The 18,682-nt window shown below is 35.7% G+C and overlaps 2 protein-coding genes and 1 non-coding gene across 6 annotated transcripts in view; all 3 read left to right on the top strand.

The window, feature by feature from the left end:
• Positions 1-6,377, top strand: part of LOC149423376 (heat shock 70 kDa protein cognate 4-like) — a 31,382-nt gene extending 25,005 nt beyond the window's left edge. The window contains exons 1-3 of one of the 2 annotated variants that reach the window (XM_089632691.1): positions 606-811; positions 2,863-3,165; positions 3,516-6,377. In XM_089632691.1, the coding sequence (XP_089488817.1) occupies positions 2,865-3,165; positions 3,516-5,326 (2,112 nt within the window). In that variant the 5' untranslated portion in view covers positions 606-811; positions 2,863-2,864 and the 3' untranslated portion in view covers positions 5,327-6,377. Of the gene's footprint in view, positions 1-605; positions 812-2,862; positions 3,166-3,515 lie in introns of those variants that run through there. The other variant, XM_089632690.1, reaches the window with a different exon arrangement.
• Positions 6,378-10,225: 3,848 nt separating this feature from the next.
• Positions 10,226-10,366, top strand: LOC149423375 (U4 spliceosomal RNA). The gene has a single exon (XR_016302338.1). It is a non-coding gene; the product is annotated as a U4 spliceosomal RNA (small nuclear RNA).
• Positions 10,367-12,230: 1,864 nt separating this feature from the next.
• LOC149423374 (angiotensin-converting enzyme-like) overlaps positions 12,231-18,682 on the top strand; it is a 46,061-nt gene continuing 39,609 nt past the window's right edge. The window contains exons 1-2 of one of the 3 annotated variants that reach the window (XM_089632685.1): positions 12,231-12,339; positions 13,483-13,898. In XM_089632685.1, coding sequence (XP_089488811.1) covers positions 13,884-13,898 — 15 coding nt within the window. In that variant the 5' untranslated portion in view covers positions 12,231-12,339; positions 13,483-13,883. Of the gene's footprint in view, positions 12,340-13,404; positions 13,899-18,682 lie in introns of those variants that run through there. The other 2 variants (XM_089632687.1, XM_089632686.1) reach the window with 2 other exon arrangements.

Genomic DNA, 18,682 nt, shown 5'->3' with positions numbered 1-18,682 from the left:
AGACCAGGGTCTGTTTTGAATTGAAATTAAATTTGGCCAATTCGATTCGTTCCGTATTTGCTTTGGTAAATCGATATTTCAATTTAAAATACCCTATCATAGAACTGCAAATGGGTATTACCGCTTTTTTACATTTCCGTTGCGCGACCGATCGATATTTGTCAAATCAGCCAGATTGTTAACTAAGTCCGCGATCTCCATCTTAATACGATCGTAAAGGTAAAAACACACTGGTACGCTACGTAAGCAATGCATAACCATATCTGGACTAATTATAATCTATACATTTTCTAAAGAAATACTAATCATGTACTACAAATAATGTTACATTCACTGTGACTAAGGAATGGCAAACATTTTAAATTACGCAATAAAAATGCCGTTTATAACCACCATAATTTATAATCCACCCTGCGCAGAAAAGTTCCACACAGAACTGCGCTACAAACCGTTACCTTTTTTTAACCAACTTAATTTTTTGCACAGGGTCTCACCATTCGGTTTATGTCGATTGCTTAACGACCCGTCGGACGACGGGCTAACATGTTAAGGTTTGTCAAGTTGCTTGAGTGAGTATTAGATAAGATAAATTAAATTAATCGTCGTTCACTGATAATTTTTTCTTACTCGTGAAAATATTCACTCATTTAATATAAATAATCTGCAATGTTTGTTGTGTTGTTCGTGAAAATAAAATAAATGTTATTAACAAAATAAATCGTTGTGATGTTCTAGAGTTCAAGATTCTCCAACTCGTTTTGTCGATATGGAAAAAAATCTTTTTTGAAAATAAAATATCACTTGAACGAAGGTATGCAAAATCTCATATTTTATATAAATAATCTGCAATTTTTTTTTTGAATTGTTCGTGAAGCTAATATAAATGTTAGCTGATCAACTCATCGTTGTGATGTTCTAGAGTTCATTATTCTCCAACTCGTTTTGTCGATATGGAAAAAACTTTTTTGTAAAAAGAAAATATCACTTGAACGAAGGTATGCAAAATATCATCTTGTATAGCTTTTAAACCCAAAAACAAACCGCCGATAGCCGCGTTGTAATTTCCCCCTCTCTCTAATAAACGTTGCATGCAACGTAAGAAGGTGTAGGTCAAAACCGTGACCACAGAATGCGTCAGTCCAAATCAACATTATTTAAAATATCCGGTGTTATAAACAATAAAAAGAATTTACTAGTATCTACCTTGGATGTGATTTGAGATTGCGATTTGAGAGAGGAGGTAACCCAACATGGCGTAATACTCGTACCGACAGAAATATATTACTTTAGAACCCACCATTGTTTTTTATGTCGGTTTTAACAATTTTTATATCATATATTAGGATATGTTATTACTGTTTCAGTGCTAAATATAAAACGCCTGTAAAAAATTCGAACAATCCATATTACCGTCTTGAACATCTGAATGATTAAAGGCTTATCTAATGCATTCTTTACATAATGATATGGTATTCTTTTGATGTATTAGATACATCATGTTATTATTATCATAATTACTCGTAAATGGTATTATAAAAATATTTCATGATGTACTTATCTTAATTATTGCAAATGACCTCAAAATTTTTAGAATTCAAAATATTTATCATTGTTAATATTCTTCAAGATAATATCAAGAGATTATTAATTTGGTGCAATGAAAACAGACTTTAATTAAATAATTATCTCAAAATGTCAAAAAGTCAGATTATCTCGAATAAAAATCCAGTGATCTTTAATTACAACATTAATTAAAATGCTCTTGAGAAATACACAAATAGACTTAAGTAGCACTTTTAAATAACATCTTCCATTTGTTCTCATAAGGGGATCGGCTTCGCGGTCATTTTGAATACTAAACTTAAATTTAGATTTGAGGACAAAAATTTGATACGAAACAACTATTTTTTATCAAAATGTATTGCAAATATCTAGTACGGAAATGTGCTACTTAATTTAAATGTTTTTTTTTAATTTCACACAGAATGGGAAAATGAATATTATGGAGTTTACAACATCATCAGGCATTCGAAACGGCATTTTTGAGAATCGAAAAGGGTTAAAGAAATCGTTGTCATTCAATTTTTGGCCTTCGCCGCCTGTGTAACTGGATATTATCATCCATAACGTTATATATATTAAAAATATTATCGTTGACACCTTCATCTTCACTTTCCATATTAATTACTTAATAAAAATAGTAATAAAATTGGCAAATCCAAATGACGTTCGACATTTCGCTGTTATTTTTCACTCTGTTGACACTTTTTATAACTAACCCTTTTACTGAGCCAGAGGTTAATCCAACTGTTTGGCTCCTCTAGCTAGACAGGAGAGTTTCATTGGGAAGAGCGTGATTATGCATTTGAGGAATGTTGAGCCAAAATTTCCTTCCAACAGTTGATCAGTGGGATTGGGAACAACGGCCGTAACTATCATAAAGTATTCCGCTCTGCCAAGAATACTGATGAAGGGAAATAATTATACCGAGTCGAGGAACAACTTCAATTTATTACTTAAAAATACATAAGATTGTTACTGAGACAATTTAGTTATGTATAGTAAAGACAGTATAATGTTCATTGTTAAAGCCCCTAAAAAAAGCCTAAATAAATAAACAATAAAGTACGACTGGGTAAAAGATTCATTACATTAACTTTTATTTTCAATGGCTTATACGAGGTCTGTTGCAGTAGTATTTTAAATAAACTAGTGCTCTTTATCCGTGTTCTTTAACCGTGATCTTTTTTCTTTCAAATAAAATCAAGCATGCTTGTCAACCAGATACACCAAAAATTTCTGTTTTTAATGCTGTCCATTAATTTACATTTTTTAGAAAGATTTTTTGATTATCTAATTCAGAAATGGGGGGAAAATACATGCAGCGTCAAAAGACACCGCGGCCAATGAAACGACCACCGCAACAGGCACCAATATCACAAACAAGACTACGGACGGCAATACCACAAGCACCAGCCATCGGTATTGATTTAGGGACAAGCAGATCTTGTGTAGCCGTCGTCAGACATGGAAAGATGGAGATAATTAGCAACGAGCGAGGAGACCGTATCACTCCCTCGTACGTGGCCTTCACAGAGGCAGGAGTTCTGATTGGAGATGCTGCTAAGACCCAACTCTCAAAAAATCCCAATAATTCCATTTATGGTAAGTTATAAAACTATTCAAAGTTCACGAAAATTTCTTAATCTTGTAATGTCATTAATATTAACCACGTTTTGAAATCGAAGAGAATTAACAACTAAGCAAATAGCCCAGAATAACACAGTTCTTCTTTAATAAGTATGACAACTGAACTAAGCCGCGAAAACTCATTATTATATTTCTACAATCGGAGAAAGTATTTCGGTCAATCAAAAATCTCTCAAAATCTCTTCTTACTGAACAGAGAAAATAAACATTATTTACTTCATGCTTTTTTTTAAAATTGTACCGTACAGAATTGTAGAACTATTCGTTGTATAATGTTATATCCCTATTTAATTTCTGCATTTTAGCTATTAAACGACTTATCGGACGCAAATTTGGAGATTTGACCGTCCAAACCGATGTGAATCACTGGCCCTTTGAAGTCGTGAATGATGACTCAAAATTTAAGATAAAAGTTCAACACAAAGGTGAGAACAAAACATTTTTCCCTGAACAAATTAGTTCCATGGTCCTCAGAAAAATGAAAGATGTTGCAGAAGCTTACCTTGGAATGACTGTCGACAACGCAGTAATCAGTGTTCCAACAATCTTTAACGCCGCCCAGAGACAAGCTACTATGGATGCAGGGGCTATTGCAGGATTCAAAAAGTTGAACCTTGTTAATGATTCCAGCGCCGCCGCAATTGCGTACGCTGTGGACAAAAAGATAGCAGAAGTGCGCAATGTCCTTATTTTCAGTTTAGGTGGCGGATCTTTGAGTGCATCTATAATCGTCATAAACGATGGCATCTGCAATGTCAAGTCTACAGCTGGGGATGTTCACTTGGGTGGTCAAGATTTCGATAACATACTAGTGAACCACTTCGTTCAGGAGTTTCAGCGAAAATACAACAGAAATCTCATTTCCGATAAGAGGGCGCTGATGCGTTTGAGAACTTCCTGTGAATTAGCAAAGATAGCACTTTCATCTTCCAATAAGGCGAATATCGAGATAGATTCTATTTTCGAAGGTATTGATTTCTACACTTCAATCACAAGAGACTGCTTTGAAGAGTTAAACAAGGATCTATTTAGATCTATTATTACTCCTTTGAAGAATTTATTCCAGGATTCCAATATACACGAAACCCAGATACACGAAATTATCCTTGTTGGAGGCTCTACCCGTATCCCTAAGATTCAAAACATTCTTCGAACCTTTTTCTTTAATAAAGAACTGAACAAGTCCATCAACCCCGATGAGGCTGTAGCTTATGGAGCTGCTATTCATGCGGCAGTTCTTCAAAGAAACAATTCCGAGGTGCTGCAGAAACCCATGTTACTAGATGTGACTCAATTTTCTTTGGGTATCGAGATCCCTGGGGGCAATATGCACAAAGTGATTCCGCGTAATACCAAATTTCCTACAGAAAAAACAATTGTGTTAAACTTGAATCCCATTATTGACTACACCTGGAAAAAAAAAACCAAAACATTGCATCCACCGCGTGAAAAAATCATCTTCCGAATCATCAAGGTTTTCCAGGGAGAAAGTGCCGATTCAAGCGATAATAACCTTTTGGGGCAGCTTTCTTTTACTAATATTCCTTATAAAAATAGTATTGAATTGACTTTTAGTATTGATGTCTTTGGTATTCTCAAAGTTTACGCTTTAGAAAAAGGAACTAAAAATATAATCAATTTGACAAATATTAATGTTGGTTTTTCGAATTATGACATCGAGCGTATGACCAAAGAAGCGCGGTCATATTCCAATAATACGGATAATCAGGATGATGCCACCCCTGCAACCAACAGATTGGAGACATGCTGCTTCAATGTCCTGTCCAAAATAGAGAACGAAAAGATCATGCGCAAGGTATCAGATAACTCAAAAACAATTTTAATGGAAAAGTGCAACGAGATCCTTCACTGGTTGGACGGCAATCAGTTGGCCGAAGATGAAGAATACGAACAAAAACAGAAGGAATTGAAAAGTCTTTTCAAAAACATCATTATTGAGAGCTACAAGGAAGCAGTCGCAAGTCCGGAATCAGTCCCTGGGTTCTCCGGCAGTTACCAGGACACCCATCCCGAGGATAACGTCACCCTTGAAAATCCCCGTAGAACTGAAGGCGCACCTCCGAAAAATGATGAAGTGGATCTCATTCGATTCTAGAACACTTATTAATTTTTATTTATTTAAGCTATGGCTCAGTTATAATTTTTATAATTTTAGCTCCTTTGAGCAGGCTCCCTTGAAATACCTGTAGAAGAATCTCATCATGCCTGCATTAAGTCTGCGCATTAGAGATGGCAATCGGTCTGTTAACATTTGATTGCCAATCAGATGAACCGCCCCTTTTGTGCAGAATTAAGTAGTTTAGGGCTCCAAATAGGGAGCTGGCTTCCAAATTAAATTGTTGAACGTACTTGAGATTTGTACAATTTTAGCAGCTGGTCACTATTGAAGAATATGCAAGCCCTGTGCAAGACGTACTTGTGATTTGTACAGTTTTAGCAGCTGGTCACTGTTAAAAAATATGCAAGCCCTATGCAAGACCCCGTTTCTTGGAAGCTAGATTATTTATTCCTTTTGATGGGAAATAAAAATTCAATGTAGTAGTCTTGGCAGACAATTTTTCTCCTTGCAGACCAACAAAAGACTGCTAAATAATTTACTTTCTTTTTCATAAATGTTTTCGTTGCCAATCTTTGGAAGCAATAATTTTAGTTTCGGTGCCACTTTTAACATCCTTTTAACATTTTTAACACGCCCAGAGTTTGTTGGTCGGTGCGGCAGAAACAACGATATTGTTCAAAAGTGAAATCAGATTTTCAGAAGCGCTTCGAGATTTTATTTAATTTTTACGGTATTCCTTATATTATTTTAATGTATATTAGATATTATTATTGATTATAAAACCAGACCATCTTCGAGCAGTTTTTCTGAAGATTTTCATCAAATTACTAGTGGTTAATTGCTGTCATTATTATGGGAATCACTATAAAAAATAAACAATTACTGTAAACAAGTGGAAAATCACTGTAAATATTGTGTTGTAATATAATAGAAGGATTTTTTGTATTTAATTTGTAAAACTCCATTTTAATTATTACTACGCGTGACAGCTGTTTCGCCTTCTGAAGGCATTATCACACAGTTTGATAATGCCTTCAGCTGTCACACGAAATAATAATTATACAGCGGAAGTATGCTGTTTTTTGTAAGTGTAATAATAAAATTATTGAATATATCGATGGGAGGATTTGATGGGTTAAAAATCAACCCTTAACAAAAAAAAGTTTTTACCACAATGAATCTGTTTTCAAAAGTCACAAAACTTAAAAGAAAAAAAAAGATTGACTAAGGAACTGGAGTAAACAATTATACCAACCAAGCTAAATCACAACTGGATAAGACTGATACTTGTCATCTAGTTACAGAAATTGCCACCAATCGCACACACACGCCGAGTTTCAGCTCGATCGGATGTCGGGAAGGGAGTTAATTTCCGCTTCCCAGATTTCCGTTCACTCATCACCGAAAACAAAAGTAAAATTCAAACAGGTGAATTTAAAAATTAAATATTTTTGGACTATTTATTGTTTTGCAATATGGTGGGTACGAACAAAACCACACAACGATTTGAAAAATAGAAACTTCCGGCGCATCAACTTGACCGACTCGGACCGACAAAAAAAAGGATATCAAAATATTGCACTGTTTATCACTTTATTTCATAATTTCATATGCAGGGCTGGTCATATGCGGCCGCAATTGGAGCAGTCCACTCCGGGCGCCGAATAATCAAGGCGCCATAATACCACCTAACACCTAACAGTCTTAACACATCGCCCTTGAGATTATTTTCACACAAACGGCGATACACATAAATACAAATCATCGAAATATTATTGATTACAGTTATCACCTACTTGAACGTCTACTGGTTTTGACAAGGGACGTCAAAATTCTACTCGTGTCAGGCGCCGTATGGCTCAGAGCCGGCCATAATCATCCGTCACAAGATATACCTATCCCTTACGGGTGGTTAGGCGCCGTATGGCTCAGAGCTGGCCATGATCATCCGTTACAAGATATATCTACCCCTTACGGGTGGTTAGGCGTCGTATGGCTCAGAGCCGGCCATGATCATCCGTCACAAGATATACCTACCCCTTACGGGTGGTTAGGCGCCGTATGGCTCAGAGCCGGCCATGATCATCCGTCACAAGATATACCTACCCCTTACGGGTGGTTAGGCGCCGTATGGCTCAGAGCCGGCCATGATCATCCGTCACAAGATATACCTACCCCTTACGGGTGGTTAGGCGCCGTATGGCTCAGAGCCAGCCATGATCATCCGTTACAAGATATATCTACCCCTTACGGGTGGTTAGGCGCCGTATGGCTCAAGCCGGCCATGATCATCCGTTACAAGATATACCTACCCCTTACGGGTGGTTAGGCGCCGTATGGCTCAGAGCCAGCCATGATCATCCGTTACAAGATATACCTACCCCTTACGGGTGATTAGTCGCCGTATGGCTCAGAGCCGGCCATGATCATACGTTAAAAGATGTATCTACCCCTTACGGGTGGTTAGGCGCCGTATGGCTCAGAGCCGGCCATGATCATACGTTACAAGATATACCTACCCCTTACGGGTGGTTAGGCGCCGTATGGCTCAGAGCCGGCCATGATCATACGTTAAAAGATATACCTACCCATTACGGGTGGTTAGGCGCCGTATGGCTCAGAGCCGGCCATGATCATACGTTAAAAGATGTACCTACCCCTTACGGGTGGTTAGGCGCCGTATGGCTCAGAGCCGGCCATGATCATACGTTAAAAGATGTATCTACCACTTACGGGTGGTTAGGCGCCGTATGGCTCAGAGCCGGCCATGATCATACGTTAAAAGATGTATCTACCACTTACGGGTGGTTAGGCGCCGTATGGCTCAGAGCCGGCCATGATCATACGTTAAAAGATGTATCTACCACTTACGGGTGGTTAGGCGCCGTATGGCTCAGAGCCGGCCATGATCATACGTTAAAAGATGTATCTACCACTTATGGCAGGTTAGGCGCCGTATGGCTCAGAGTCAGCCATGATCATCCGTTACAAGATATATCTACCCCTTACGGGTGGTTAGGCGCCGTATGGCTCAAGCCGGCCATGATCATCCGTCACAAGATATACCTACCCCTTACGGGTGGTTAGGCGCCGTATGGCTCAGAGCCAGCCATGATCATCCGTTACAAGATATACCTACCCCTTACGGGTGATTAGGCGCCGTATGGCTCAGAGCCGGCCATGATCATACGTTAAAAGATGTATCTACCCCTTACGGGTGGTTAGGCGCCGTATGGCTCAGAGCCGGCCATGATCATACGTTACAAGATATACCTACCCCTTACGGGTGGTTAGGCGCCGTATGGCTCAGAGCCGGCCATGATCATACGTTACAAGATATACCTACCCCTTACGGGTGGTTAGGCGCCGTATGGCTCAGAGCCGGCCATGATCATACGTTAAAAGATGTACCTACCCCTTACGGGTGGTTAGGCGCCGCATGGCTCAGAGCCGGCCATGATCATACGTTAAAAGATCTATCTACCACTTACGGGTGGTTAGGCGCCGTATGGCTCAGAGCCGGCCATGATCATACGTTAAAAGATGTATCTACCACTTACGGGTGGTTAGGCGCCGTATGGCTCAGAGCCGGCCATGATCATACGTTAAAAGATGTATCTACCACTTACGGGTGGTTAGGCGCCGTATGGCTCAGAGCCGGCCATGATCATACGTTAAAAGATGTATCTACCCCTTACGGGTGGTTAGGCGCCGTATGGCTCAGAGTCAGCCATGATCATCCGTTACAAGATATATCTACCCCTTACGGGTGGTTAGATCGTCATCCCTGCTCCAACACAGGCTACTTTTGATCATAATTGTTTCCTTTAAATTTATATAATATTGATGCTTTAGTTTTTGTACCACAATATTCCAAATATGTGATTTTGTTCAAAGTTATGGTTTGTTTTCTGCTGAAATTTCATTAGTGTTTCACAGGTGTATAAATACTAATTCATCATCCATATTCATATACATGTCACCAGTTACTGCTGTGCAAGGATACTCGAGGGTCTGGAGTCGTTTTAACGTAAAGTTTTGTTTAATTAATAAAGGAATAGAGTCCTCATAGCGCGCCCTGAAGGAGTAACAATTTGCTAAAAACGGTGGATCCCGTCAACTGATGCAATATATTACTATTTAACGCTTTGTGTCAACGTTGGCGCCAACCCGCCATAGTGGGCACGGAAACCGACTTTAATCGGGTTGGCCGGCCAACGTTGGCGGCCAATACATGCAACGGCTACTAGCGGGTACTAGGGGCGTATGATAGTGTGTTTCAATCTTTCTACAACCCAAGGTCATTTATTTATTATTTATTTACATTGCAAGCAGTATTTATTCACACAAATTCAAGAATGTTATTAATTTTTAAACATCATCGGCAAATAAAAAAACCACATTCATAATTTAAGAACAAAATATATATTTTATAAAAATATATAATTCAGATAAAGAAATCTATTTAAAGCTACAAAAAGTGTTTAAGAAATGTTCCCCAAGTATACTTTTTTAAATTTTAATGGGTCTCAGCCATTAAATATAACAATGCTATCAACAGTAACAATAAGAAGAAGTGAAGTTATTCAATTTAGAAGAAAAAATACTGCTGCTGTTCGCGTCAGAACACTAATATTAAATTTAACAATATCAAAACTTGGCTAAAACACACCGAAATAGAAATACTTTTCTTGTCAACAGTCATGTGTAGTAGTATTTACTTACAGCATTTTTGTTTTTGATTGTAAAAATAGAGGCTTTGCCATTGTGGATTTTTTGCTACACACTACATACTAATTTTATTTCGGTAACTATTCATTTTGTACATACGAGTATGTCAAATATGTAAAAAAGATATTTTAAAATTAAACAATAACTTTGTAAACATCACTTATAGGTAAATACTTAATGTCGACCGGGTTTCATTACAACCGTAGCTTCATCAGGACTGTATAATAACCAATGAGGTTTATCCGAGGTGCGATTATTGCTAGTTGAAAACTTTTACCAATACCCCGCCATGTGGACGTGAAATACCGTCCGCTACGGCAATTTTTGTATTATAGTCAGTATTATACAGTCCTGATGAAGCTACGGTTGTAGTGAAACCCGGTCGACATTAAGTATTTACCTATAAGTGATGTTTACAAAGTTATTGTTTAATTTTAAATTATAATGGCACATCACAAAGTAACCGCTTCATATGAAGAAATAAAAAAGATATGTAATGAATAAATCAATCATATTAAATTTTATATTATATAATCGTAAATTCGATTAAATGTATTTTTTTTTAGTATGCTAGGAATTAAGTGAGTTTTTTAAATCTGTGCATAATCTATAAAGGTGGTACAGCTTCTTCTTATAAATAATAAATTCATCATATTCAGTACAAAATTTAATGGAAAGGTTTGCTCGGTACTGTGTGAAAGTGGCATTCACGTAGTTGTATAAATAATATTATCTATTCCAGTAAGTAACTCAGAACCTGCTTGAACGTGTGAGAGTTGCTACTCGCTACCTTTAGTCTGTAGAGTGTAGTTCAACAATGGGACTAGTCTTTATTCTTCAAACTCAATGAAAACCTCATTGAAATATAATACACGAGATAGATCATGGGAATAGAAAATATAGCACTAATTTATTACTTGAATCATTCTAAAGAGTTTACTGGTGTGCTTGTATCGTAGGATTTCTGCGGGGTTCATGTCCATAAGACCTCAGCCCCAAACAAACCAAAGAAATTGATTATCTGCTGAAGGAAGAGTTTTGATAAATTCAAAATGAAAATACATTAAAAGAGGTTTATGCGTACGTATGAGAGGATAGTCGTACTATCCATTCCCGTATCCGTCCTTGTTCTTAACAGGATTGCTCGATTTCAACATCTTAGAAGAACTAAATATATAAATATTTATAAAAAGCCAATACATCTAACCCAAACAAAATTGATATCAATTAAAAGTACATCGAACGACCTCTTATCAGAAAATAGGTTCATTTTATAAACGATACTCTTTACAGGTGCCACTACTTTTGTCATCTTTCTGGGCCATCCATGTAGGGCTCCTTGTACGGGTGATCCCAATGAGGATATCATTATATCTTTACGTTACAACAACAAAAAAAAAAGTTAACAAAACACTTATTTTTAATATTATATTATAGTTTATGTCAAATATGGATCATTCAATATCCAAACGTTGAAAAGGACACACGTGAATAATTAGCGCTAGAAAACAAATCCTTAAAATGGACACCACTGCTGAAGAAGCCGCTCAAGTGGTGGCACTACTGCAATCAGTGATATGACAGTGTGATTTTGCTCGGCAATAAAACTTAAGCTGTTTTGCTGTTCGATGGGTTTTCTAACGGTTTCAAGAGACTAGTGGCTTCATATGCGGGCATGGATCGCTTTATTGTCTCATAAGATTTTGCAATAGGTGCGATTTTTGTGACGCCGAGTGTATATATCACAAAATAATAAAATTGATCTTTTATACTTAGATGTACCTTAAAGCTGTAATCTTCTCCGTAGTGTATTGGTGCATAGCTGTTTTATGGAGAACTTGAATAAATAAAGAAAACAATTTTCTGCTGTATGTCCGTCTCTGGCTCAATGAACTCGGATTTCCTTAGAATTTTCACTACATAAGTGTTATTTTCAAAATTAGAAGTTTTTGTTTGGAGAATTCAGATAGGTGACATAAGATAATCATTTAGACAAAAACATATTTTTGTTTAAATTTTAAAAAAATGGAACTGATTTGCCAGTAACCGTATACATTTTAGTGAGATGTGTACCGAAATAAAACTAATTATACATTTGTACAAGTTCCGACTGGTGTCTATTGGATAGCCCATCTAATGTTTTGTGTTTCAGCGGTAACTTAATGCCACTGGTTACACTTTCAGCGCTCCATTTCACCGTCCAATGTTCAAGTTGCGCGAGTTAACAGTGAATACTGAACAGCAGTAGACATTGTGAACACGAACTCCGAGAGAGAGAACTAATCCATAACTGACAGTGAACACGAACAGTTACACAGGTGTTTTTTTAAAAACTAATAACACAAAATAAGCAGTCTTGCGTCGAAACAATGAAAAACATATTGTTGAACAGTTTGCCAATAATAAGTCTTAGGGAAAAAGTTTCACAGAAAATTATTGTGATATTTTGTGGTTTTTCAGATAAAATTTTGTAATATGGCTACAATAATTTGTTCTGTGTGTGCATTGGTACTGATAAAATTATTTGTTGTAGCTCATAAATTATCACTAACGTGAGAGCAAATATTATGTTGTCATGGAAGTATTTTTAAGAATCTGTACTTTGTTGGCCTTACTAATAAACGTGTTTTCAATTTTACACAACTGATTATTAGGCAGGGGGCAGTTATTTGTTTTGTTATTGGGCTGTTATTGTTGTTTGTTAGTGTATAATAAGTTATTTTAGGAGATAGTTTTTTAAACAGTATTTTAAAATTATTTTCTAAAGATTTGTTTAAAAACTTGATTTTAAATTTGCAAATTGAAAAAAATGTATCAATTTTCGTGCTAATTTCGTATGTACGTGAATTTAAGTGTCACCTATCAAAAATAGTCACTTCGGTTGTGTATCTATCTGTAACTCTAGTTCAATGAATTCTGAAACTCAGATTTGCTTTGAATTTAAGTATCATTTTAAAAATTGTGAACATTTATTTGCGAAATTCGGACAAGCGATTAAATAGATATCCATGGATTTTCAACCTCTCAATAAATTAACAGGCCTTAATAATAAAACATCTATATAATAATGTTTTATCGATTTGCCTTGATAATATATCATGAAAATACAATGAATTTTCTTTGTAATGCAATAATATAAGGATTTTCATGAACACGTGTTCCAAATACGAAAGGCAAATTCACTGGCAATAATAAAGTATATCAGGAAACCTAATAATTGCCAATTACCAATAATTTGAAAAATTCTTAGTAAATTAGAAATATTAGACAGAATTTAAAAAAATCAAATTATTTGAATTATAGAATTTAGAAATTTATACATTGGAATAATAATTTTCTGTAATTTTTCACAGGTCTGCGCTAGTATTTAATAAGACAAAACAATTATCTTAATTCTATTACAATGTGATCATTTTATTGACAGTATAATGATATTGAATTGTTTCACTTTACTGCTTAAGTGTACTCCGATGAATAAATAATAGATGCAATAAAAATAACACAGACACTGGCAATCTGCCTTCCTACAAACATTGACATAATTATATAAGCTCCTCTCGAGACGGTCATTATGTATCCATCAACCAAACTGTTGGTGTTTGTTTGAACAGAAGTGTAAGAAAATAATTTATAATCTAGTGTTTGGTAATGTTATTGTGCTTTTATATGGCGGGTACTAGTCAATATTCATTGTTTAGTAACGTCCGACTTTATTTGTGAATGATATCGATGTCAATAAAGGATTTAGTCCAAGATTCGGCGCAATCTTTGATGTTATTGTCAGCTCTGACTTATCAGTGGTGCCAAGAGACTGTGCTGTGCTGTACCGCGGGTGGTGAAGAATACAAATTGATAACTGAAAATGTGGTCCAAAAAGGTGAGTTAGTTTTGAAATAATAACACAACTAATGTAGGATTCGTAGCAAACTTCCAAACTGATCTGCATATACTCGAAAGAAAATAAAATTTGTGTTTTTTGCATTTTTACCTACGTAAATATTTTTCTTTATAAACTAATTAATTTATTTCCTACTTATTTTGAACAGTAGAAGGCCATGAGTTTATTAAAATAAACAAAACCTTTGTTTTAAACCACTAATTTAATCAAATTTATCAACCGGTTTCGTTTGGTTTAAGACGATGCACCAAGCCGTATAACTTTTGGAATTAGGACGCTAACAATAACACTCCTTATGTAAATGGCGATACGGTTTAAATTACCGCTTAAGAACAGCCGCCTGTTTTGATTTACGTAAGAAAAAAACATCGCCCAAAGAGGTTTTGTATTTTATTTTATGAACTTCAGGCACATATATTTAAATGTTTTAAAATCATTTTCTTAAGAACATCATTTGCCACGATATACAATAAAACCATAACAGAAAAATGGTTCGTAAGTAGGAGATTTTGAACTTTAAAGCAGTTTATATGGGGCTGATACATAATGTTTTTATGTGCTTATAAATAGATTTATTCATAAATGATGCACTTTTTCAAAGGCCAAGATGTTTTCTACTAGCAGTATTTAATGAAAGCATTTAAAATATTTCTAAGCCATCAAATTTTCAAACCTAAAACCTGTTTATAATAATTTAAACTAACTTGTTTGAATCTTAAGCCAAGTGAAACCGTTTGGTAAAATTAAACAAACTAGTGATTTCGTACAAAGTTTTGGTTTCATTTGATAATAATGTAAAACCAAAAAGTGATTTGTTGATGAGTTTCTATGATTTTTGAAAAGTTTGATGAGTTTTTAGGAAAGAAATGTTATATTATATTTTATATGTTACTTTTGTGAATCTTTTATCTTCTTACAAACACACTCTCTAACTTTCTCCCCGTCTATCTCAGAGTGTACCTATGTTATCTGTATGTGTGTTACTACTACTACAATAATCATGAAATATTTATTACTTGATACGTAACCTGAATACAATTCAAAAATGAATCAAACACCAACCTGAAAGTACCCTTCAGAAAAATTTTAATAGTTTTGACGTATCAAATGTACAAATCTGCCAAAAATATAATTTTGAAAATATTCATTAAAACGGAATTCTCTATTTGACAGCATATCCATCACACTAGATTGAAACAAAATTACATAAAAAACATTCCAAGTTATAAAACCACACTCGGACAAAGAAACTACATTCAATTTACAGCAAATCCACAACATCCTTTCCCCCAGATATAAAACGAATAGAAAATTTAATGGAGTATAAATCAAGAATAAAAATCTGGCTAAAAGCTGTCATTGAAAAAACAAACAAAAATACGATATAGAAGGCAAATAAAATAGAATAATTTTAGTAAGCCTCTGTACAAGACACCCTAGTGAGGAGGACCAAGAAATATCATTACAATACTCAAATTCACAATAATATTTTGTATGTACAATATTTAATATACGTAAAAAATGAGTATTGCTAATTCTCTTCAAATTATTGGTAATCCGGTTAAAAACCTCCCCCACCAACTTCAGCCACACAATATGCTCCAATCGGGGATGCCTTAGTCTCCAGACGGTTGGGAGCAGTTGGGACTCTTGTGCGGTTTCACATAATAAAAAAAGTAAATAATGTATAATAATATAACATCGGTTGAAGTGTTGAAATTTGAACGGTCCCCCTTAATAGCAGCTTCTCAGCCCTTTTCAGCGAGTGATCAAATTTTAATCAGCCGTCATACATAACATAATATTATGAAACGCCGATAAAATTTGAAACATTAAAATGTCAAAAATCATAAACATGCAATTATGTCGATCAAATGTGACGGGAGTTCCAACAACTATGATATAATAATGGAAAACTTTGACAAAGGCATTATGCCTATTCGACGAGCCGCGTCCTACCCTGCCGTGTTCCATTATCAACGGTTTAATATGCAAGGTATGACGGAAAATGTGACGCCATTGTAAAATGTATATGCAATCGATTAAAGTTTCTATCACGTGGAAGGATTGCAAGGATACTCAGCCTATAAAGGCAGAATTGGCAAGACCAAACCGAAAAGAGGTTAATGTTGTAACTTACGCAATCACCCATATATTACATTTAAAACATAAAATGTGAGACCTCACAAAGCGCCCCCATCCGTGCAGTGTAAGACAGGAGAAGTATATTGCCACCCCGTTGGGCAGCGTTATGAGACAAGGAAAGGTAGGGGCTGTAGGAAAGGGGTTTATTTATTTGAGGAGGCCCGGGTTACATGAAGTATGAAAAACAGATGCCGATACGGGACGACTTACACAAAAACGACCCGTTCTCATTAAGTCAAATTTTAACAGATTAACTCCCCCACTCCTATTCTTTGGTAATTATAGGACACGCCCTGATGAGGAATACATGTAGATTATACAAAGTAATTTGGCTTTAATCCTTTAATTAAGTCACCGGAAAGACAAAACCTAACTTGATTTTTTTTGACAACTTTACTCACAAGAGCGCCATGTCCGTACAGTTTAAAGACAGTGGAGCTATATCGCCATCTGGTTAGGCAGAGTTGTTAGTCGGTTTAAGGTTGGTTTAAGGGCTGTAGTGAGGGATTTTTTAATGCGGGTCTTGTAGAGGCCCAGATTACATGTAGGAGGAAAGACTGATAAAAACAGATCGCACATACGAGCCGTCTTACATAAAACGAGTCGAAGAAGCGGCCCGTTCTTATGAAGCCAGGATCCTTAGATTGTTAGCTCCTTAGAGCAGGCTTCATTAAAATACCTGTAGAACAGACTCAGCATGCCCACATTGCGCCTGTCCATGCCCAGAGATGGCAATAGGTCTGTTAACAACGGATTGTTAATCAGAAGATTGTTGGGCGTACTTGAGATTTGTATAGGTTAGCAGGTGATCGCTATTGAAGTAACTGCTTGCCCTATACAAGACGCCCAGTTTCTTGAATGCCGGATATAATCGGGCTTCTATAGAGTTTCTATTACAGATATTGGCACTGTTGTTCGGCGAGTAAACAAATTTTAAAATTACCCACATACATAATTTGTTGCGTTATCATCGTTGATAGTAGTTTATTGTAGGTACATAATCTATTTGCACTCAACAGTTAAATAATTACGTTGTAAGTTGCCGGAAGTTTTCACCTGCCGTGCCAATGTTCCATCAGCACGAACTTTGCAGTTATTGCCAACTAATTGAAATTATTAATTAAAACAAAAACAAATAAAATAATCTGCCAATCCATATCTTTCTAATTATTCAATTTTTATTGGAATAACTTTTGGAAGTCATACACATTGAAGATGAAGTATGTCTAAATGAAACATGGAACAGAAAAATACGAAGAAAAAAAAACGTAATGGTGCAACTGGTGATCGAACCCAGGACCTCTGTCTACCCGAGACAACATTCTAAACTATCCTTATTCAATGATTGATAGATTTCAACGTAAGTAATGAAAATGTGGCATACTTTTCAATTTAAATATCAAACTGTTGTCCCTCATAAACTCTCTTAATCAATGAAACTTCGGGCTTCAACAAAACATTTGGACTTTTATTGTGATAGATGACAATGGCACTGATATCTTAATACGCAGACGGTTTGAATAATCTGTACCCCGGCCTTGACGTTCTTACCTTATTTATTCTACTATTATTGTCGATAGCTAACGCCATATATTGGTAACCTAATAGACTAATCTAGTGTCATATATGGGTGAGCTCATTTATTTATTTCTTGATTAATTTCATTACGAAACGACAAATTGTTTTACAACATAATAATATTGATTTATATTACATTACATTAATTCTCTTGATAAATCTGTTGCTGTGCGAAAGTTCTGCACCGATTGATTTGAAATTTTTACACAATTTTGCATTCGAATACGCGTGTGTTTATGTATAATAATATATGTTAACGATGATTTTTTAAAGCAACGCCATCACACGCGCTATGGTTTCTTTATCTGCACAGACAGACTGAGGGGTACAGCTAGTATACTAATATCAAGGATATTACACAAACAATGTAACTTGGAAGTAGAAGAAATTGAAATATTATCAGTTTATTGATAGACCCGGAATGTATTCAGGACAAAGAAAATTTATATTTTTCCACCATAAAGTGAGGTATTTACGATTCATTGATGAATCAAAACAAATTACTGTGTCACTGCCTATAACTATAACCACAACTGATCGCATTTTTTGTTATGATTTAATAAACTCAACTGACGTAATATTGTTATTTACAAAAAGTATTCATCAGTAGCAAGAATAGATTAAAATAATACAGAAAATAACTATTTCAAAATTTCTATGTTTCTGAGATACGTTTTCATTTTGGATGAAAACGTAATTTTATTCGCAATGATTAAATGAATTTCCTAACACCTTTGTGTGATTGTGATTACTGTCACGTATTTTCATTATGTTGTGTTCAATTCAAGGATGTTGGAATGAGAGTGGATATTATTCAATGTTATTTCACATTTAAAGGTGGCTGATGCTTTAGGTTAAAATGAAAGTCACCACACAATCTAAACCTTGCTTTTTTAAAATGTGAATACCGTACCAAAGTTACAACTACTCCTAACCGTCTGCAGCAAGGGTATGGCATCCCCAAATGGGGCATATTGTGAGGCTAAGGGAAGGAGAAGGAGATGGGGGAGAGGAAGGCGGGGAAGCACCTGTCTATTCCA

Source organism: Hesperophylax consimilis, chromosome 6, assembly GCF_061612785.1.
Source record: "Hesperophylax consimilis isolate HC1 chromosome 6, BYU_Hcon_1.0, whole genome shotgun sequence".
NCBI classification, from domain to species: Eukaryota; Metazoa; Arthropoda; class Insecta; order Trichoptera; family Limnephilidae; genus Hesperophylax; species Hesperophylax consimilis.
Note: the sequence above shows the minus strand (reverse complement) of the source record. Positions and strands in the feature narration are given on the sequence as shown.